Source organism: Coregonus clupeaformis, chromosome 23 (genome assembly GCF_020615455.1).
Source record: "Coregonus clupeaformis isolate EN_2021a chromosome 23, ASM2061545v1, whole genome shotgun sequence".
In the NCBI taxonomy this organism is placed as follows: Eukaryota; Metazoa; Chordata; class Actinopteri; order Salmoniformes; family Salmonidae; genus Coregonus; species Coregonus clupeaformis.
Window position 1 is genome coordinate 26588477 of NC_059214.1, and position 23909 is coordinate 26612385.

A 23909-nucleotide genomic window follows, 5' to 3' on the forward strand; every position below is an offset into this window, starting at 1 on the left:
GTGAATTCTGAAAAGCTATCCAAGGATTGTTCTATAGGGTTTTCTTTTTAGGGAGTGATATTGATTCTTGTAGAATATGTTACATTTTCTTCCATGTTGTTATGGCGTTCTTATCCTTTGAAAATAGACACATGAAAATATTCTGGGGATGTGCATGCGCATCTTCAATATGTACCCATTGTTCCTCTTTAGTGCATTTAACTACAGTATATGTCGCAAGTAAAAGCCTTGGGTGGCAAGTTGATACTGTTACAGGAGGGGGTCGCAGTTCCGGAGCGACCCACTAGGTGTCATCCTCCGACAACTTTAGGCACCTCCTCACTCACAGTCGGGACTAATCATCATCCTAATGGTGTCACCTGTGTCTATTGGTTCACCTGTGTATTTATGCCCTCACTTCCCTGTGTTCCCTTGCTCAGTTTTCTCTGCTAGTTTCTCTATGTCCAGCAGTACTACTCAGTGTCTGATCGGAGATCTATGTACAGGTACTTGAGTAGTGTTCTCCCTGTTTCGTTATTTGTTTCAGTCTTAGGTAGTATTTCGTATTTTGTCAGACGGTTTTTGGAGAGTTATTTGCTCCGCCTTTCTTTTATCGTGATAAGTCCGTTATTTTGTATTTTGGCTTCGGGACCACCAGTAAAGATCCTTGTTTCACCATCTCTGCCTACTGCCTACTGTATATCCTGCACTGCACCTGGGTCACACCTCACACCAACCGTTACAGATACAATTCCAAGTCTGGAAGATTAAAACCACCCTCAGACTTAGGAAGATGTAAAACGTTCCTTTTTATTCTGTAAGTTTTTTAAAGAATGTCTTCGGTGGGGTAATTGTTATTACAGAGAATAAGAATAAGTAAGTATAAAAACTATGGGAGCCATGCCATTCTGAATAGGTTTATTCTACCTGTTAGATTTATGGGAAGATTGTTCCATTTAATTAGGTCTGCTTTGATATTGTTAAGTAATGGGATAAAGTTTTCTTCATATATTTACATTTAAGTAATTTAGCAGACACTCTTATCCAGAGTAATTTACAGGAGCAGTTAAGTGCCTTGCTCAAGGGCACATCAACAGATTTTTCACCTAGTCGTCTCGAGGATTCAAACCAGCGACCTTTCGGTTACTGGCCCAACGCTCTTAACCGCTTATTAAGTATTCTAAGTATTTTATATATTTTTGTGGTCCACTTAAATGATTGCTGTAGATCATGAGTTATTCTTTTTCCTTTTCCTATTGACATTATTTTGCTTTTTTTAATGTTAATTTTATATTCTGAGATTTTAGAGTATTCTGAAAATATTTTTAACAGGTGCGGCATTGAGTTTTCATTATTGGTCAGGTATATCAGGAGACCGACTGCAAATAAGTTTAGTTTATATTCATGTTTACCAATACTGATACATTTACATTTGGGTCCTGTCTAATTATTTCTGCAAGCGGTTCAATTGCTAGTGCAAACAGGAGGGGGAGAGAGGACATCCCTGTCTTCTGCCCTGGTCTAAAGCGATTTCATTTGATAATGTATTATTTGTGTATATTTTTGCTTTAGGACATGTGTAATATTTTTATTAAATATATTATTTCACATGGAAAGTTTAAAACGTCCAAAGTTTTGAATAGTTGAGAAATCAATCTGACACCATTATTGGAAAGCTGGGATTCCCCTCTATTAAACATTAGGCTAGCCATGTAATTCTGACAACATTAAAATTATTCTAATAATAGCCTAATTGACAAACAATGCTGTGCATAGATCTCCTCTGAAACATTCATATTTTAGCCTTATAAGTTTATAGATAAACATGTCTAGCTACCTTGCTTTGAAGTAGCCTATTATCCATTTTTATCTCTGATTCATTGAATGAGGGAATAATTGTATAAAGACATAAGTGTTTGGTTGTAATGTTGCAATATTCTATATCAAGGGTGGCCAACCATCATCCAGGAGAGCTACTGGGTGTGCAGGCTTTTGTTCGAGCCCCACTCTAACACACCATATTGTAGCCTAAACATCAGCTGCTCAACAGAACCTTAATAAGCAGACTCGGGTGTGTTTCAGGGCTGGATCAAAAGCCTGCACACCCAGTAGCTTTCCAGATGGAGGGTTGACCACATGTGTTTCATACAGTAGCCTAACAGTGCAGTTATTATACTTTGTGGGGGGTTAAGTACCTTGATCAATGGCACAACGGCAGGAGATAGTAGGCCTAAATGGGATCAGAGACCAGCAGCCTTCTAGTGTCAATACCACATTTATGATGACTTTTTCATGTAAGTTACATAGCGACCGCACAAATTATCGGTCGTGGAAATTTGGTCATGAAATTCCATCGGTCAAAATGTGTATGAACCCTTAACAGTGATTAATCAGAGGTCTCTATAGCATGTCATTTGTGAATTTCTGTAAACATAGTCAAATGAACCGACCTGAAAAAAGACAGCTCCTGCACCTCTTTCAGCCCAAGTCAAGCACTGCGGAAGGGGCTGGATTTACCTTCCTAGTGAACCTTGTGGGTGGTTGTTGACCAGGGCCCGGTTTTCCAAAAGCCTCTTAAGGCTAAGTTCATCGTTAGAACCTTCGTAGGAGTATCATTAAATCTCCGAGCTGTTTCCCCCAAAAAGAAGGATTACTTTATCCTATCCCAGGTATTCCTTAAAGAGGTGGGGTTTCAAATGTCTCCGGAAGGTGGTGAGTGACTCCGCTGTCCTGGCGTCGTGAGGGAGCTTGTTCCACCATTGGGGTGCCAGAGCAGCGAACAGTTTTGACTGGGCTGAGCGGGAACTATGCTTCCGCAGAGGTAGGGGAGCCAGCAGGCCAGAGGTGGATGAACGCAGTGCCCTCGTTTGGATGTAGGGACTGATCAGAGCCTGAAGGTACGGAGGTGCCGTTCCCCTCACAGCTCCGTAGGCAAGCACCATGGTCTTGTAGCAGATGCGAGCTTCAACTGGAAGCCAGTGGAGTGTGCGGAGGAGCGGGGTGACGTGAGAGAACTTGGGAAGGTTGAACACCAGACGGGCTGCGGCATTCTGGATGAGTTGTAGGGGTTTAATGGCACAGGCAGGGAGCCCAGCCAACAGCGAGTTGCAGTAATCCAGACGGGAGATGACAAGTGCCTGGATTAGGACCTGTGCTGCTTCCTGTGTAAGGCAGGGTCGTACTCTCCGAATGTTGTAGAGCATGAACCTACAGGATCGGGTCACCGCCTTGATGTTAGCGGAGAATGACAGGGTGTTGTCCAGGGTCACGCCAAGGCTCTTCGCACTCTGGGAGGAGGACACAACGGAGTTGTCAACCGTGATGGCGAGATCATGGAACGGGCAGTCCTTCCCCGGGAGGAAGAGCAGCTCCGTCTTGCCGAGGTTCAGCTTGAGGTGGTGATCGGTCATCCATACTGATATGTCTGCCAGACATGCAGAGATGCGATTCGCCACCTGGTTATCAGAAGGGGGAAAGGAGAAGATTAGTTGTGTGTCGTCGGCGTAGCAATGATAGGAGAGGCCATGTGAGGATATGACAGAGCCAAGTGACTTGGTGTATAGCGAGAATAGGAGAGGGCCTAGAACTGAGCCCTGGGGGACACCAGTGGTGAGAGCACGTGGTGCGGAGACAGCTTCTCGCCACGCCACTTGGTAGGAGCGACCGGTCAGGTAGGACGCAATCCAAGAGTGAGCCGCGCCGAAGATGCCCAGCTCGGAGAGGGTGGAGAGGAGGATCTGATGGTTCACAGTATCAAAGGCAGCAGACAGGTCTAGAAGGACAAGAGCAGAGGAGAGAGAGTTAGCTTTAGCAGTGCGGAGAGCCTCAGTGACACAGAGAAGAGCAGTCTCAGTTGAATGACCAGTCTTGAAACCTGACTGGTTTGGATCAAGAAGGTCATTCTGAGAGAGATAGCAAGAGAGTTGGCTAAAGAAGGCACGCTCAATAGTTTTGGAGAGAAAAGAAAGAAGGGATACTGGTCTGTAGTTGTTGACATCAGAGGGATCGAGTGTTGGTTTTTTGAGAAGGGGTGCAACTCTCGCTCTCTTGAAGACGGAAGGGACATAGCCAGCGGTCAAGGGTGAGTTGATCAGCGAGGTGAGGTAAGGGAGAAGGTCACCGGAGATGGTCTGGAGAAGAGAGGAGGGGATAGGGTCAAGCGGGCAGGTTGTTGGGCGGCCTGCCGTCACAAGTCGCAAGATTTTATCTGGAGAGAGAGGGGAGAAAGAAGTCAAAGCATAGGGTAGGGCAGTGTGAGCAGGACCAGCAGTGTAATTTGACTTAACAAACGAGGATCGGATGTCGTCAACCTTCTTTTCAAAATGGTTGACGAAGTCATCCACAGAGAGGGAGGAGGGGGGGGGGATTCAGCAGGGAGGAGAATGTGGCAAAGAGCTTCCTAGGGTTAGAGGCGGATGCTTGGAATTTAGAGTGGTAGAAAGTGGCCTTAGCAGCAGAAACAGATGAAGAAAATGTAGAGAGGAGGGAGTGAAAAGATGCCAGGTCTGCAGGGAGTCTAGTTTTCTTCCATTTCCGCTCAGCTGCCCGGAGCTCTGTTCTGTGAGCTCGCAATGAGTCATCAAGCCACGGAGCTGGAGGGGAGGACCGAGCCGGCCGGGAGGATAGGGGACATAGAGAGTCAAAGGATGCAGAAAGGGAGGAGAGGAGGGTTGAGGAGGCAGAATCAGGAGATTGGAGGGAGAAGGATTGAGCAGAGGGAAGAGATGATAGGATGGAAGAGGAGAGAGTAGCGGGAGAGAGAGAGCGAAGGTTGCGACGGCGCATTACCATCTGTGTAGGGGCAGAGGTGTTGGAGGAGAGGGAGAGAGAAAAGGATACAAAGTAGTGGTCGGAGACTTGGAGGGGAGTTGCAGTGAGATTAGTAGAAGAACAGCATCTAGTAAAGATGAGGTCAAGTGTATTGCCTGCCTTGTGAGTAGGGGGGGACGGTGAGAGGGTGAGGTCAAAAGAGGAGAGGAGTGGAAAGAAGGAGGCAGAGAGAAATGAGTCAAATGTAGACGTAGGGAGGTTGAAATCCCCCAGAACTGTGAGGGGTGAGCCATCCTCAGGAAAGGAACTTATCAAGGCGTCAAGCTCATTGATGAACTCTCCAAGGGAACCTGGAGGGCGATAGATGACAAGGATATTAAGCTTAAATGGGCTAGTGACTGTGACAGCATGGAATTCAAATGAGGAGAGACAGATGGGTCAGGGGAAAAATTGAGAATGTCCACTTGGGAGAGATGAGGATTCCTGTGCCACCACCCCGCTGACCAGATGCTCTCGGGGTATGCGAGAACACATGGTCAGACGAGGAGAGAGCAGCAGGAGTGGCAGTGTTTTCAGTGGTGGCACAGGAATCACAGGAACACCTTCCTAATATTGAGTTGCACCCCCTTTTGCCCTCAGAACAGCTTCAATTCTTCGGGGCATGGACTACAAGGTGTCGAAAGCATTCCACAGGGATGCTGGCCCATGTTGACTCCAATGCTTCCCACAGTTTGTAATGTTGGCTGGATGTCCTTTGGGTGGTGGGCCATTCTTGATACACACGAGAAACTGTTGAGCATTGCAGTTCTTGACACACTCAAACCGATGCGCCTGGCACCTACAACCATACCCCGTTTAAAGACATTTAAATATTTTGTCATGCCCATTCACCCTCTGAATGGCACACATACAGTACAGCATCCATGTCTCAATTGTCTCAAGGCTAACATCCTTCTTTAAACTGTCTCCTCCCCTTCATCTACACTGATTGAAGTGGATTTAACAGGTGATATCAATAAGGGATCATAGCTTTCACCTGGATTCACCTGGTCAGTCTATATTATGGAAAGAGCAGGTCGTGTTCCTAGAATTTTGTACATTCAGTGTATATTTCAGTCATATTGATATAAATGTCATGTTCAGTCAATTGAGTTCTATTTTTGTATGCTAAACTGTCTAATTTTTGCCTCAATATATTTCATGATGTGTAACAATGTGCGCAATTGGAAATAATGCAGACAATTACATTGATGGAAGCCACAATCTATCTGTAATATTAAAGCTTATCTAAAAAAAAGGTGATATCTCTCTAGGAGCTAACCCGTCGTCAGGAATGTGGAATGATTTGAACGTTCAATTAAGATTTGAATGGATAAAGCTTATCAGAGAGCACCGCTGCCTTGCTTTCGATCCTATCAGTATCGATACATGCTCCAACGACGCACTTAGCGAATGTTCTTTCTGTGTGGTGTTTTGGGAAACACATGTTATATACATCTTCGGCCGTTGTAAGAAAGATGCATCGTTAAAACACTCGTAAGCCTAAATTCCATCGGTATCGGAAAACCGGGCCGAGGGATGGTTTGGGGGAAATTATTATTTGGGATTAGAAAAACACTCCGGGCCAATCTTGAACGTCTAAAACTAGATATAAAGTATGTGGAAGTTATAATGGACCTACAGTGGGGGAAAAAAGTATTTAGTCAGCCACCAATTGTGCAAGTTCTCCCACTTACAAAATGAGAGAGGCCTGTAATTTTCATCATAGGTACACGTCAACTATGACAGACAAATTTAGGAAAAAAAATCCAGAAAATCACATTGTAGGATTTTTTATGAATTTATTTGCAAATTATGGTGGAAAATAAGTATTTGGTCACCTACAAACAAGCACGATTTCTGGCTCTCACAGACCTGTAACTTCTTCTTTAAGAGGCTCCTCTGTCCTCCACTCGTTACCTGTATTAATGGCACCGGTTTGAACTTGTTATCAGTATAAAAGACACCTGTCCACAACCTCAAACAGTCACACTCAAAGGACACCAGAAACAAAATTGTAGACCTGCACCAGGCTGGAAAGACTGAATCTGCAATAGGTAAGCAGCTTGGTTTGAAGAAATCAACTTTGGGAGCAATTATTAGGAAATGGAAGACATACAAGACCACTGATAATCTCCCTCGATCTGGGGCTCCACGCAAGATCTCACCCCGTGGGGTCAAAATGATCACAAGAACGGTGAGCAAAAATCCCAGAACCACACAGGGGGACCTAGTGAATGACCTGCAGAGAGCTGGGACCAAAGTAACAAAGCCTACCATCAGTAACACACTACGCCGCCAGGGACTCAAATCCTGCAGTGCCAGACGTGTCCCCCTGCTTAAGCCAGTACATGTCCAGGCCCGTCTGAAGTTTGCTAGAGTGCATTTGGATGATCCAGAAGAGGATTGGGAGAATGTCATATGGTCAGATGAAACCAAAATATAACTTTTTGGTAAAAACTCAACTCGTCGTGTTTGGAGGACAAAGAATGCTGAGTTGCATCCAAAGAACACCATACCTACTGTGAAGCATGGGGGTGGAAACATCATGCTTTGGGGCTGTTTTTCTGCAAAGGGACCAGGACGACTGATCCGTGTAAAGGAAAGAATGAATGGGGCCATGTATCGTGAGATTTTGAGTGAAAACCTCCTTCCATCAGCAAGGGCATTAAAGATGAAATGTGGCTGGGTCTTTCAGCATGACAATGATCCCAAACACACCGCCCGGGCAACGAAGGAGTGGCTTCGTAAGAAGCATTTCAAGGTCCTGGAGTGGCCTAGCCAGTCTCCAGATCTCAACCCCATAGAACATATTTGGAGGGGTTGAAAGTCCGTGTTGCCCAGCGACAGCCCCAAAACATCACTGCTCTAGAGGAGATCTGCATGGAGGAATGGGCCAAAATACCAGCAACAGTGTGTGAAAACCTTGTGAAGACTTACAGAAAACGTTTGACCTGTATCATTGCCAACAAAGGGTATATAACAAAGTATTGAGAAACTTTTGTTATTGACCAAATACTTATTTTCCACCATAATTTGCAAATAAATTCATTAAAAATCCTACAATGTGATTTTCTGGATTTCTTTTTCTCATTTTGTCTGTCATAGTTGACGTGTACCTATGATGAAAATTACAGGCCTCTCTCATCTTTTTAAGTGGGAGAACTTGCACAATTGGTGGCTGACTAAATACTTTTTTTCCCCACTGTATATATTTGTAATTGTTTTTGACAACCAAATTGGTCCGAAATAAAATCTGTGCGGGGCTCCGTTGAATTTTTTTATCCCAATGTGGCCTTCGAGACAAAATTAATTCCCACCCCTGTTGTTGACAAACACAACACGTGCAGATAGCTGGTAAGCAGGCAGGCACAAACACTTACACTGACTTACACACAGACACACAAACAAAAACACAAACAAGCCTTTCTATGACAGTTAATCAGTGTGAATTTGTCTCTTTGGTTAAACCACACAATTGCAATCAATGTCAATCCAGCGAACCATGTAATTACATTCATGTGAAGGAAATATGAGTGTGTCAGAGTTAATAAGTTAGGATGGAACTGTGATGTTCAGCAGAGCAGCATGTTTTCTTGTTTAAAGTAAAAAAAATGCAAATGTGATTGCTTATGTAAGATTAAAGTTGCTTTCCGAAAATGTTCTCTTTCTTACATTCAATGGTTTTTACACTCGCATTATATAAATACTTGTTTTTCTAATGCTAAAAGTAATAAACTGAAGTGAAAACTTTATGTTCTAATCTTATAACTATATAGGCCTATAGTTGTCTTTACTCACACGGGGAGAGAGATACGTTTGTTGAGTATGAGTCACAACTTCCGGCTCTAAAAACACCTTCACTGGAAGAGAAATCCTACGCTCTCAATTATACTGCTTTCAAAGATCACGCTCAGAGTGCCATTTCTGAGTTGAACAACTCATTGTTTGTCTAACTAGCCTGTTCCTGCACTATTAGAGCTGCTATTAGTGAGCTAGGAACAGAATAATGCAACAACATGGTAATTAAAATAGAAATAATACAAATATCACTAATTGAATAGAAAACAAGTAATTAAGTAATTTCATTATGTTGGGGCCAATGCTGTGCTCTATTTAGTAAGAACATTTAGAACATTTGTAGGAAGCTGATGTTCTTTTCCTCATGTACAATTTCAGGTGTTCCAGCACTGTTTGTGGCAGCATGGGCAGTTGTCCGGGCAACACTAGCAGATGGAAGGTGAGTGAGACACTAGTCCAAATTCAGTATTTAGGTCATTCATGTAGATACAGTATCTAATAGCTATCTTCAATGATCTGCTCACCAGATGGAATCCTCCAGCTATGGCCCTCACAAGCACCTTGTCAGGCCTCCATTATACATCCCCTGCTCTTCATATGCACTGTATAAATATGAATTCATGTAGCGTGCCCCTACCAGTAGAAAGTGCACTGTATCTCCTCTAATGAATAGGGTTGCAAAACATCATAATATTCAACATCACAATAGTGAATACATTTAAATTAACATCCCCATAGTGAATAGATGTAACTCTGTTTCATAGCTTTCTAGATAATTATATCGGTTTGAGCATTTTGTACTTACTTACATAGGGCTTTTTATTCCTTGCGGAACATAGGCCATCGATGAATCGCCTCCATCCCTTTGTCTTTTGCTCTCCGCTCCAGGTGTTGCCATGTCACACCCTCAGCCTTCATTTGAGCATTTGTACCAGCATGATATGTTGGATGAATCACAAGACTGCTGATTTTATGCTGTGAGTCATCAAAGGTCAAATAGGGGATGCTTATATTTGTCCTGTTTCACACATGTACAAGTGCAAATCCCACTCCCCCTGAGACACCCTCGAGAGTGGGGTCAGGGCCATGTACGAGACAACACATGTACGAGACAAATCCTGCTGGCTGGGTAACAGGCTTTATTCAGCCCCAGTGCCAGGATAAAGTGACTAAGGGGGCAGTTGAAATCGGCGAGGGGGCACAATATTGTGACGTTCTTGCATTGGAATGATATTGAATTCTGCTTACATCACGCTATACCATAATAAACATAAAGTTCAAATGGCAAGGCCATTGAGTGCTTTTGAAGTGACATGTTGGTGCGAAATCTGTAGCCTATCTCCACTGCGCTGTATTAGCACCATGGACAGCGCCCTACACACTAAAGCAAGCCCGTTTTGCCAATTAACAGGCTACAAGATAGATAAGGTAATTCACCTATTACAAACAGCCTATGTGACTGCAGCCATACACACAGCTTTCTTATCAAAATAAATGCAAACTAAATGCTGAAAGTAGCCTAGTTATTCATGCAAACAAAAAGTTTGGCTTAGAATACCGACACAACTGCGAATGCGAACGAATGAATGCAAACAGAACAAAACAGTGGTACTAAGTACGCCTAGTAAACAAAATATCAGATTGATAAAGGCATGACCCAATCTGTATTAGGCTAGATATATTAACAGTAAACAATCACAATAAACAAAGGCAAATGGAGATCCAAATAACCAAAACATAGTCTACAGCCCACTACAGTGAGATGCAGCCATGCACAGCTTAATTGACAAATAAATAGGCCTATAGGCCTAAAAGCCATATCTCAGACTGGCCAATAAAAAGAAAAGATTAAGATGGGCAGTCTGAGATATGGCTTTTTCTTTGCAACTCTGCCTAGAAGGTCAGCATCCCGGAGTCGCCTCTTCACTGTTGACGTTGAGACTGGTGTTTTGCGGGTACTATTTAATGAAGCTGCCAGTTGAGGACCTGTGAGGCGCCTGTTTCTCAAACTAGACAATAATGTATTTGTCCTCTTGCTCAGTTGTGCACCAGGGCCTCCCACTCCTCTTTCTATTCTGGTTAGAGCCAGTTTGCGCTGTTCTGTGAAGGGAGTAGTACACAGCGTTGTACGAGATCTTCAGTTTCTTGGCAATTTCTCGCATGGAATAGCCTTCATTTCTCAGAACAAGAATAGACTGATGAGTTTCATGAGAAAGGTATTTGTTTCTGGCCATTTTGAGCCTGTAATCGAACCCACGATTGCTGATGCTCCAGATACTCAACTAGTCTCAAGGCCAGTTTTATTGCTTCTTTAATCAGCACAACAGTTTTCAGCTGTGCTAACATAATTGCAAAAGGGTTTTCTAATGATCAATTAGCCTTTTAAAACGATAAACTTGGATTAGCAAACACAACGTGCCATTGGAACACAGGACTGATGGTTGCTGATAATGGGCCTCTGTACGCCTATGTAGATATTCCATAAAATGACTGCCGTTTCCAGCTACAATAGCCATTTACAACATTAACAATGTCTACACTGTATTTCGGATCAATTTGATGTTATTTTAATGGACAAAAAAAATGCTTTTCTGTCGAAAACAAGAACATTTCTAAGTGACCCCAAACTTTTGAACGGTAGTGTACATCCACGAAAAGCAATAGGCTACCAAGAAAACCATAGAAATAGAATGTATCTATTTCTATGATGAAACATACCAATATGTAGCTATACCCTGGAGCATCATTTGAGTTCATGCATTGGAATTATACTGAACAAAAAAATTAATGCAACATGCAACAATGTCAAAGATTTTTCTGAGTTACAGTTCATATAAGGAAATAAATTCATGAAACCCTAATCTATGGATTTCACATGACTGGGCATAGGCCCACCCACTTGGGAGCCAGGCCGACCCACTGGGGAGCCAGGCCCAGCCAATCAGAATGAGTTTTTCCCCACAAAAGGGCTTTATTACAGACATAAATACTCCTCCCCCCCGATGAACCCGCAGGTGATGAAGCCGGATGTGGAGGTCCTGGGCTGGCGTGGTTACACATTGTCTGCGGATGTGAGGCCGGTTGGACGTACTGCCAAATTCTCTAAAACGACGTTGGAGCTGGCTTATGAAGAGAAATGAACATTACATTATCTGGCAACAGCTCTGGTGGACATTCCTGCAGGCAGCATGCCAATTGCATGCTCCCTTAAAACTTGAGACATCTGTGGTATTGTGTTGTGTGACAAAACTGCACATTTTAGAGTGACCTTTTATTGTCCCCAGCACAAGGTGCACCTGTGTATTGATCATGCTGTTTAATCAGCTTCTTGATATGCCACTCCAGTCAGATCGATGAATTATCTTCACAAAGGATAAAATGCTCACTAACAGGGATGTAAACAAATGTGTGCAACAAATTTGAGATAAATAAGTTTTTTGTGCGTATGGAACATTTATGGGATCTTTTATTTCAGCTCATGAAACATGGGACCAGCACTTTACTTGCGTTTATATTTTTATTCAGTGTATATTGAATTCTGCTTAAGTCACATTATAGCACAATAAATATAAAAGTTAAAATGCAGAGACTATTGAGTGCTTTTGACCAACAAGTGACAGATTTGCGTGAAATCTCCGCTACGCTGTATCAGCACTATGGACAGCACCCTACACACTAAAGCTAAAGAAGTCATTTTGCCATTCCATACCCTAGGTTTTGGCTGAAAATTATGCCACTGGCTATACCACCAAGATTTTGATAAAAAAAACTACCAGCTAGATTGTTTCTTACCTTTTCAGAAGAGTTGCATCCTCCTTGATGCTCTGTTGAACTTCCTGAGTAATCGATAATTCCTTTCTCCCCAAAATCTTCTTGTAAATTTCCCCTCAAATGCCAGTTGGATTAGTTGAGTTTTCCTAGGGTGTAGCATGCTTTGTCTGTGCTGACTGAACACATTTGTCAAAGTGGAAAATGAGTTCTCGCATGTAGCTGTGGACACCCAAACGTCAATCCATGTTTCAGTGGTGTTAGCACAGTAAGCATAGCGGAGAGAGGCAAAGAGAATCGTTGCAGGATATCAAGTGCTGTCCATTTGTCCTCATTGAAGCGGGCGATTTCAGTCTGCAAAAACTGGCGAGAGACACTAAACTCAGCTTCCACCAAATCTGTTTTGCTTAGATCCAGCAGTGTTGTCACCTTTTTCACATTTAGAAAGTCATGGCTCTCTGGGTCAAGGGCACACAGGGCCTCCACCAGTTTGCTGTTGTGTTCGCTGAATCGTTCGGACATTTCGCCAATCAGAGCATCTAAAGTGCTGAAGAACAGTCTTTTACACTCAGTCTTTTCTCCTTTGTCCTGCAGGCCTACTGTACTGTCCACCAGGGATTGCGGGAAACGTTGTTGTTTGCATGGAGCTGGTGGTGCTTCAGTGCCACTGACACTGCACTGTGCCCAAATGGCTTTGAACTCACTGTCACAGCTCAGCTTCTTGACACACTCCAATGCACTGCAGACCACTTTGACTCCAGTGTAAAGATCCGTTACTTTTGCCTGGAGTAATTTGTTTGGAGGGTCGAGAAGATTCTGTGCACCATGGTGGCTGTAAACTTAAAGCCAGGTTCCATCACCGCCTTTAGCAGCCCTGTAGCCTCAAGTCTTACTTATGTTTTGTACAAATGCATGCATTCGATGTCAGAGAGGAACTTCACAATGATGTCCAAACTTTTAACCCTATAGTCTAAGCCCTGTCTAAACTAAACTATCTCCATATATAAATTACTTCCATTCATTTTTTTAACTGGTACCGGGGACCATCAGACGAGTCTTGTGAGGCTGTATTATGTTAAATGTATTATGTTAATTAGATTAGGCAGCGGAAATTGTAGGCTATGGGTTAACTTTTAACAACCACTGACACAGTAGCCAGGTGTCCAGTCCAACTTTATAACCTTTTTCAGGTTTCGCCAGTGTACAGGGCAGGTACTGTTGGTGTCTTTAGGAACTTGTAGAGTGAGTCACAAACGTCCGCCAGCGCATTCTCAGACGACATTGTGTGAACAACCACTAAGTGAAGCTGGTAGTTGAAACATTGAATGTATGCCACTTATCTGTTTACTTTGTACTACCATATTTTCTGCATGTCCCCCTTTTTACATGACAAAAACTTTTCAGGTACTCAAAGACTACGAGATTCGGCTCATACTTAAGTGTCTGTTAGTGGGGATAGAGTACTCGTCCCCCTAGATGTTGCGAGTTTTGGGTCTTGGTATTGTTTTTTGTGTTTGCTAAAAGTTCACTACTTTCTGCTCTGCTTGTGTAGCTAATGCTTCCTTGCTTGGGTAGGATTTGTGTTTGCAAAAAATCCACTACTTTCTGCTTTGCTTGTGTAGCCAGTGCTTGAGTAAGATAGCCAGTGGTAAGAGTAAATTCCAAAAGACTTCCTGGGATTACCCTTCATTCAGCCAGGCTGGTGCTACCAGGTTATGGCGTGTTCATGAATGTAGAGGGTATGGAAGAGGCGGGGCTCATTTTCACACTGCCGATGGATGGAAAGCTGGCAAATTACTTAGCTCCAAAGGCTAACATGGGGGCTTATCCTAGCATGGTGCTTCCGAATAAACAGTGCCGGTTCTCAGCAGATCAGCTGGACAAAGTGTACCAGGCTGAGGATGTGGCGGCCCGGTCGTTGAATATGGTCATAATGCTGCAGATGTATCATAACGATTAAGACCGTGGAGGCAGGGAAGCAGGTTTCAGAGCTTCTTGACGCACTCCGTGCTATTGTTAATTTTGTGCTGCGTCTGTCCCACTGAACTATCCTGGCTGTGGGGAAATGTATGGTGAGACGGTGGTGGCTCAGCACCACCTCTGGTTGACGTTGTACCGGATTCCTGAGAGGAACAGGCTGCAATATTTGGCTCGGCTATTGAGTACTTACAGGCCAGTTTCGAGGAGAAACAGAAACAGGACACAGCTCTAAGGGGCCTTTTTCCATGAAAATCCTTTGCGGGGGCAGCCCGGCAGTTCCTGAGGCATGAAGGAAAGGACCCAGGCCAGAAGCGGATTTCCCCGGGCCAGGGGGTGGCTTCGAGGTCAGTTTATGACCATCTTGGTGCTTCTGGGCAGTGGCAGATATCTTGGCACAGATGCCTTGCTGGATCGAAGGAGAGCGGGGTGAAAGCAGATTATTCCGTGGTGCGGGGGAAGAAGCAGACCTTGCGTGTTCTCTGGGCCCTCCTCCCCAAACATTTACTGTGGCAACAGTGCTCACAAGTTGCTCGGTCAATGGGGGCAAGTTACTGGTTGCCGAAGTTCCCGAACCCAGTGTGGGCCGGGGATCAGAACGGCGGTACCACAAAAGCACATTATTTCTACCTAAGGTTCCTCGGTGTTCAGGGGTATCAAGAGTGAGGTATCATCCAGGTGTGGGCATAATAAACACAGTTCCTTCCCCACATTCAGACACACAGTTGTCAAGAGTGGTGGATATGAAAACAAGTATGACATAAAACATTTTTATCCGGCCTCCTGAGTGGCGCAGCGCTCTAAGGCACTGCATCGCAGTGCTAGAGGCATCACTACAGACCCGGGTTCGAACCCAGGCTGTATCACAACCGGCCGTGATAGATAATGTATGGGAGACTGACAGTGTGCTCCGTCCAGTGGCGGGCATGCGCAGTTTCACCATGGGTGATGAGGACGGTGACGAGGGGGTTCGGTCTGCAGTTGCCTTGCGTCCTCCTCCTTTTCATGGCGTACTTATGTCAATGGTCCCCGAGGTCCTAGCGCCTGTCTTAAGAGAGGATATTTAATCTCTCCTTCAAAAGCAGGCTATTTGTTGTCCCCGTGTCAGAAGCACAGAGCGGTTGGTACAGCTGGTACTTCTTGGTTCCCAAGAGCGATGGAACGTTGCCTCCCATCCTGGACTTGCGTGTTTTAAACAAGCACCTCAAGGTTTGCAAGTTCAAAATGCTCACACTTTGCCGGCTATTGCAGTCAGTGCGTCCCAGTGATTGGTTCACGGCCATAGATCTGAAGGATGTCGCTATACATCCTCCCCACAGAAAGTTTCTGAGGTTTAATTTCGAAGGTGTGGCCTGGTCCTGCCTCTCAGGCCAGGGTCACAACAATGTGGGCCACCAGTATTTATCCGAAAGGGATTGAGTGGTGCGGGTGATACCTGGGTGTCCAGCGGCAAGGGATGTGTATGCCCAGGTCAGCAACCAATCTCTGACCACGGTGGGGACGTAGATGCACCCCGGAGGGCAGGTGGAAGGAGTGGCTTCCCTCTCCAGAGCCCACATCTACATCCCAAAACACAGGGCCAACGATACGGGAGGACCGATTGATTGGATGGTGGACACTCACAGGGACCTCCACCGACGTGAAACCACAGGGTGCGGGAAAGCAGGTCCTCCGACATCCTGGTCCCCAGGCAGTAATCCTCCTTTCTAACCAGGAGATGGTGGGATTATGAAGTTGGAGCCACAGGAGGCCAAGGATGACTTTATAAACGGGTGTGGAGGTGATGAGGAAGGAAAGGCTTTCCTGGTGCTTGGGTCCCACGATGAGGGTGAGTGGAGCTGTGACGTGCATAATAGTGCCAGATCCCAGTGGTCGCATATCCAACGCTTGGACCGGAAACGGAGAGGAGAGCAGGTATAAGGTGATGGGCAGGGAGGAGGCATGGGCCTGGTCAATAAAATTCCTGGCACCGGAATCAACTAGAGCTGTAGAAACAATAGATGAGGGACAGCCAGCTAGTGAAATCAATACTAAAAATGTTTGGCGGAAAGTGCCTAACCCAGGAGATGGATGATCATGGGGCCGTCCACATGATGGGGGTGCCAACGCTCCAAAGAGATTATCCAGATGGATGGCCATCGAGATGAGTGTGTCCAAGGTTAGATTGTCGTTTCAGCACGTCAACTCCGTCTGGACCTCTTCACACAATCCACTTCTGAATAGGTTGCAGAGCGCTGGCTCATTCCATTCACTGGATGCTGCTACTGTCCGAAAGGTGAGCATGTACTCCGCCGTGGTCTGGCCATCCTGCGGTAGTTGGAGTAGGCACTCGCCCCCCTCTCTGCCCACCGATGGTGGTCGAAGACCCCCTGAACAGAGCCATGAACCCCTCATACGAACCCAGCTCCTCCTCTCCTCTCTCCCAGACGGCCGTAGCCCACTCCAACGCCCGTCCGGTCAGCAGGGAAATAACCGTGGCAACCTTGGACCTCTCGTGGTGGGGTCTCCCATCTGATGAGTGAAATAGAGGGAGCACTGGTGCAGGAAGCCACGGCATTTGGAGGGAGACCCGTCATATTTGTCCGGGAGGGACAAACGGGCATCGTTGACCTGGGCGGACTGTTGGATGGGTTGGGGTGCTGGCTAGCAGGGTCAACTTGTGGTAGAGAAACCTCTGCTTGTTGGAGGTGACACCCCTCGGGGAATGTCAAGACGTTGAAGAACACGGAGGACCTCATCCATAGCCGTCCCCAGTTGTGCCAGCTGGTTGTGGTGTTGGCGAAGTAGGTATCCCTGTTTGCTGACCCTCTGGGAGATGTCCTGATAAACTGCTGCTTCCATTTGTTGAGATAGTATTCTGTAACGTTGACGCAGGGAGTCAGGAAGCAGGTGCAGTTAGTGAGTTTAATAATAACGAACATAGAACGATACAAAACAAGAGAAATGTCTGACAAGGAAACATAACCAAAACTACAGTCCAGGTGTGACTGATGATGAGATGCAGGTGTGCGTAAAGATGGGTTGCCAGGACTGGTGGTTAGTAGACCGGCAACATCGAGCGCCGGAGAGGGGGAGCGGGTGTAGACGTGACACCATCATTAACTTCCCTTCATTCACTTTTGGAAGTTTACTCGAAAGATCCCTTCCCCTCATGTTGTTATAATATCTTTGTTCTGACAGAATTGTTTTATTTCACCTTTATTTAACCAGGTAATCCAGTTGAGAACAAGTTCTCATTTACAACTGCGACATGGCCAAGATAAAGCAAAGCAGTGCGATAAAAACAACAACACAGAGTTACATATGGGGTAAAACAAAACATAAAGTCAAAAATACAACAGAAAAAATATATATACAGTGTGTGCAAATGTAGCAAGTTATGGAGGTAAGGCAATAAATAGGCCATAGTGCAAAATAATTACAATTAGTATTAGATGTTTAATTGACACCCAGAATGCATTGTATAATTGTCACGATCGTCTAGTAGCGAAGTAGACCAAGGCGCAGCGTGTGAAAGAAACATGACTTTATTATATTAAAGTACTAACAAACCAAACAAAACACGACTCGTGAAGTCCAACGGTTAACACTGACCGTAAAGGAACAAAAACCCACAACACCCAAAGGAAAACATACAGATTAAATATGGCTCCCAATCAGAGACAACCAGCCGACAGCTGACACTCGTTGCCTCTGATTGGGAGTCATACAGGCAAACATAGAAACAGAACAACTAGAATACCCCACATAGAAAACGAACACATAGAATGCACACACCCTGGCTCAACATATAGAGTCCCCGAGCCAGGGTGTGACAATAATGTCAACAAACATGGCGCCACACATAGCTGGCAAATAGCTTAGCATTAGCTCATCATAATCAGTACAACCTTCAAAAAAGTATTTTACACATATCATATGTGTCCATAACAATCTACAGTGGGGGAAAAAAGTATTTAGTCAGCCACCAATTGTGCAAGTTCTCCCACTTAAAAAGATGAGAGAGGCCTGTAATTTTCATCATAGGTACACGTCAACTATGACAGACAAAATGAGAATTTTTTTCTCCAGAAAATCACATTGTAGGATTTTTTATGAATTTATTTGCAAATTATGGTGGAAAATAAGTATTTGGTCAATAACAAAAGTTTCTCAATACTTTGTTATATACCCTTTGTTGGCAATGACACAGGTCAAACGTTTTCTGTAAGTCTTCACAAGGCTTTCACACACTGTTGCTGGTATTTTGGCCCATTCCTCCATGCAGATCTTCTCTAGAGCAGTGATGTTTTGGGGCTGTCGCTGGGCAACACGGACTTTCAACTCCCTCGAAAGATTTTCTATGGGGTTGAGATCTGGAGACTGGCTAGGCCACTCCAGGACCTTGAAATGCTTCTTACGAAGCCACTCGTTCGTTGCCCGGGCGGTGTGTTTGGGATCATTGTCATGTTGAAAGACCCAGCCACGTTTCATCTTCAATGCCCTTGCTGATGGAAGGAGGTTTTCACTCAAAATCTCATGATACATGGCCCCATTCATTCTTTCCTTTACACGGAGCAGTCGTCCTGGTCCCTTTGCAGAAAAACAGCCCCAAAGCATTATGTTTCCACCCCCATGCTTCACAGTAGGTATGGTGTTCTTTGGATGCAACTCAGCATTCTTTGTCCTCCAAACACGACGAGTTGAGTTTTTACCAAAATGTTCTATTTTGGTTTCATCTGACCATATGACATTCTCCCAATCCTCTTCTGGATCATCCAAATGCACTCTAGCAAACTTCAGACGGGCCTGGACATGTACTGGCTTAAGCAGGGGGACACGTCTGGCACTGCAGGATTTGAGTCCCTGGTGGCGTAGTGTGTTACTGATGGTAGGCTTTGTTACTTTGGTCCCAGCTCTCTGCAGGTCATTCACTAGGTCCCCCTGTGTGGTTCTGGGATTTTTGCTCACCGTTCTTGTGATCATTTTGACCCCACGGGGTGAGATCTTGCGTGGAGCCCCAGATCGAGGGAGATTATCAGTGGTCTTGTATGTCTTCCATTTCCTAATAATTGCTCCCACAGTTGATTTCTTCAAACCAAGCTGCTTACCTATTGCAGATTCAGTCTTCCCAGCCTGGTGCAGGTCTACAATTTTGTTTCTGGTGTCTTTTGACAGCTCTTTGGTCTTGGCCATAGTGGAGTTTGGAGTGTGACTCTTTGAGGTTGTTGACATGTGTCTTTTATACCTATAACAAGTTCAAACAGGTGCCATTAATACAGGTAACGAGTGGAGGACAGAGGAGCCTCTTAAAGAAAAAGTTACAGGTCTGTGAGAGCCAGAAATCTTGCTTGTTTGTAGGTGACCAAATACTTATTTTCCACCATAATTTGCAAATAAATTCATTAAAAATCCTACAATGTGATTTTCTGGATATTTTTTTCTCAATTTGTCTGTCATAGTTGACGTGTACCTATGATGAAAATTACAGGCCTCTCTCATCTTTTTAAGTGGGAGAACTTGCACAATTGGTGGCTGACTAAATACTTTTTTCCCCCACTGTATGCAAGAATTGGAATGCATGATTTGTCGCCAGTACTTGAAAACGTGAATAAAACAGTAAATACGTTATGCTCCATACATACATATAGTAGATATGCTACAGTAGAAACGACAACACGAGACACAGAAAATAAGGCACTTACTTTGATAGGAATGCATACATGTCCAAAGTTATTATTTGTAAGGAAAACAACAATGAAGGCAATGCGAGCGCCAGCCGGAAAATGTGCCAGGGGGAAAAGGTTTGTGCAAAAATGCGCAAATGTCTGCATACTTGATCTGGAGAAACACTGGGGAAGTGCTTGGGCTCTCATGGAAGAGAGAAGTTTGTCCGGCTCAGTAAAGCCTCAAACAGAATTTATCCGCAACAGTGTAATGGGATAGTTCTAAGTGAATTAATGAGGAGGCGGAAGACACCTCAATTCAAACTGTTGTTAGAAAATACAACTTGTTAGAAAATAATTTGAAATGGACATGTTAAAACATAGCTTATAGATAATTAGTAGGCAGTGTGTCTTGGTTTGAGGGCAGCGCGGGTTAACTGTCCTATTGCGTAACAATCACATTTTGGAACAGTGAGTGCATTCTGGCATCACGCGCATAAAAAATTCACGATGGGGCAACCGTTAGAGATATTTGGAACTCACTCGTGAAAAGGTTAAAGGAGTATCTCCTTTTCAGAGCTCTTTGGTGGACATTTTGATGTTCTTGCAAGAGCTTTTTGCACATTGAAGGGCCTTTCTTTTTCCACATTGAAGGTTTATATAGCAGCCATCTCGGTGTGTCATGTAGAGATTGACGGCTCTACCCTGGGGTCTAATTTTCTGGTGTTGCGGTTCCTGAAAGGTGTGCGTCGGCTCAGACCAGTGTCTAAGCCTATGGCACCGACCTGGGACCTCGCTCGGGTCCTGGACGCTCCGTTTGAACCATTGGAGTCTGTGGACCTGAAGGTCCTTTCCTACAAGACTGCCCTGCTCATGGCCTTGGCGTCAGCCAAAACGCGTTGGGGATCTCCACGTGCTATCAGTACACCATTCCTGTTTGGAGTTCGCGCCTGGTGACTCCAAAGGGATGTTATGTCCTAATGCAGCTCTTTCTTCTAAGGTTATGCCTATGTCTTACAGGTCCCTGGCTTTCAAGCTGTTCCCTTTCTCACCTCCTCCGTTTGCTTCTAGTGAACAACGGAGGTTGTATGGCCTGTGTCTGGTGCGCTCTTTACGCATGTATATTTTATCAAGTCACGACAGCTGTTCTGTTGTTTTTGATTTGCAATTCCTTGTACGAGTTCTGACATTTCAGGCTAAGTATTGTTATTGTAACCGTGGGGTCTATGGACTTGAGCTGCAGTGGCAGCGTGTCCGTGCACCAAGTTGCAGCAGGTTATGGTTCCCTATATTGGGCTCTGACAGGTCAGGCCTCATGAGGTTCTGACAGTTCAGGCTTCTCGGGTAAGTATTAGGGAAAAAGGTGGCTTCTGTAACCGCTTTTTGGAGCTGGTAGAACCTGTATGTGCTTGGGCTGCCGTGGGCCTCCTAGTTTGGTACCCTCTGAGCCGGCTTGGGGCGTGATTGTATGTGCCCATAATATGTTATACTGAGTGACTGACTGTAAGTGAATGTACAGTTATGAATATAACTACTGTTCCCTGAAGGAGGGAACGAGGTTTAACATATTTTTGCCCAGCGCCATCAGGGGTTTGGGCTCACTGAAGAGCGGTACTGAATAGAGGAAATGAATGCGAGACCCGGTATTATCGGCAGGAAGGCGGGGCTTCCGAGATTTGGCCCATTGGCCCAATGGGCGAGTTATATTCATAACTGTACAATATATTTTCACATCCAGTAGGATCCTTGGTCCTGTCTACCTTCAGTGTGTACTAAGATTCTCAGATTTCTTTAACTATCTCACTCATGATCCCTATGATTTCATTCTGAATATCGTGTGACGTGAATGTGGCATTGTGGGGTATGGTGTTTGGCAAGAGCCTTGTCTTTCTGAGTGTATATTCTGTCATAGACAGAAAAAGTCCCTTGCCCCCCTCCCCTCTTGACTCTATCACGTCCAATTGGTTGCTGGTTTGAAACAAGGAACTCAATAATGTCCACAATCGCCGACAAATACATGCAATTTCTTGCCAGTTGCCCATCATTAACAAGTTTCGACACCTCAGGTCCTATAGCACTTCGAACTTGTTTTTCTTTCCACAGTGCAGTGCATTTAAAATGCTCCTTGCTTGATGCATACCTAGCGAATCCTTTGGTACTATCAATAGCATGCTTCCAGTTAGAATACCCAGCTTGGGTGAAGGCCTTGTCTGCGTTAGCATTGGACCCAATACAGAACTTTCGACATGGGAAACAAAATGCTGCATCTGCAGTAAGCGAGTATTCCAGCCACTCTCTTCCTATGAACCAGTTGCTATGAAATGTTTTGGACAGAAAATCATGCGGCTAGGGTATGATTGTCGGCTAACCTGGGCTGGCTCCTCTGCTCCAAGATCGTCAGGAACAGTTGGAGGTGGAGGGGGCTGTGGAGCCATTATCCTGGCAGCGCTTGTGGAGGGGGGGTCTAGCCAGGTAGCAGCTCTAGCGCTGGTGCAGCTAATGCACCACGCGAAGGGATGAACATGCTAAGGGTGTAGGGGAAGGGAGAAGGTGGGTAGATGTGGTTGGAAAAGTATTAAAGGAAAGCAGTGTGGCTACGGGGGCAATTGTGGTAGATCAGAATAAGGAGGGAGGGGAAACAGTCGGTGAGATTGCGACTGGGGTCGCTGAGTGGTGCTGGAAAATGAAATTGGAGGTCAAGAGGAGATTTAATTAATGGAAAAGGAAGCGGAAAAGAGGAAAAATGTAAGGGGTGGTGAAGGGTCTAATTCTAAGAGGAAGGTAGAGATTGATAAATCAGTTGAGGATAAAAAGGTTGTAGAGATGGTGGAGTTTTCTTCTGGGGAGGATATTGAGAGTGAGTCATCTGACGCGTCACAACATAATAGCGAGAGAAATGGGGTGGAAGGGAGGTATGGGATTGAGAAGGTACGTCAATTTCTGAATTTGACAAAAGGGAAGAAATATATGCAGGATTATAATGTAACAGATTTTTTTCTTGAAAGTGAATTGTTTATTGAATAAGCAAAGTTTCTCATGTGAAAAATAAGGGGGGAGGTTTGACAAGCCTTGAAATCGCTAGACTCAAGAAAGTGGTCACGAGAGTGACAAGTGATGTTTATTCTAAAGGAAATGAAAGAGTTCAGTCGCAGCCTTAACTCTGTAAAGAGATGTAGTTTCTGTCTCTTCCTCTGTATTTTTTTTTCATCCATGAGCAGTTTTAAGATTTCTTCTTTAAACGTAAATGGGGCGAGAGATGTTAAAAAAAGAGCCTTAGTGTATGAGTTAATTAAGGGAAAGGGAAGTGACTTGTTCCCAAAAGGGTTTTTGCCTTATGAGGTTGAAGAGGTAGTTGAGGGGAGGTTATTAAAAGTTAGAGCGAGGTATGAAAACATCACTATGTGTCTGATAAATGTATATGCCCCAGTGGTGGCAGTTGAGAGGGTATGTTTTTTAGAGACATTATCAAATACCATTGAGAAATGTAATACTGAGGATTATTTATTTATTGCTGGGGATTTTAACTGCACAGTCAGTGATTTAGATATAAATCACAAAGAACCTCATATAGCCTCAAATACTTTGAAAAAAACATGAATTGTGTGATATTTGGTGGAGTTAACATGGAGGCACGAGACAGTACACATGGGCCCATGTGAGAGACAACACCATCTCTCTGGCCAGGTTAGATAGGTTTTATTGTTTTGAGCATCAATCTCAGGTCTGTAAATCAAGTGTGATAACCCTGATCTGATCTGATCTGATCATTGTTTAATAACAGAGGTTGTGTTCATTAACGCTGTAAAACCCAAAAGCGCATACTGTCATTTTAATATAACTTTATTGAGTGATGCTCACTTCAGGAAATGTTTTAGTTTTTCTGGGAGAGGTGGAGGTCTCAAAAGGCCAGTTTTGGATCCCTTCAACAGT

General features: G+C 44.5%; 1 protein-coding gene across 1 annotated transcript in view; it reads left to right on the top strand.

The window, feature by feature from the left end:
* LOC121536238 (parathyroid hormone 2 receptor-like) overlaps positions 1-23909 on the top strand; it is an 85544-nt gene that overhangs the window by 38086 nt on the left and 23549 nt on the right. The window contains exon 4 of the mRNA XM_041843506.1: positions 8968-9028. Coding sequence (XP_041699440.1) covers positions 8968-9028 — 61 coding nt within the window. The remainder of the gene's footprint in view (positions 1-8967; positions 9029-23909) is intronic.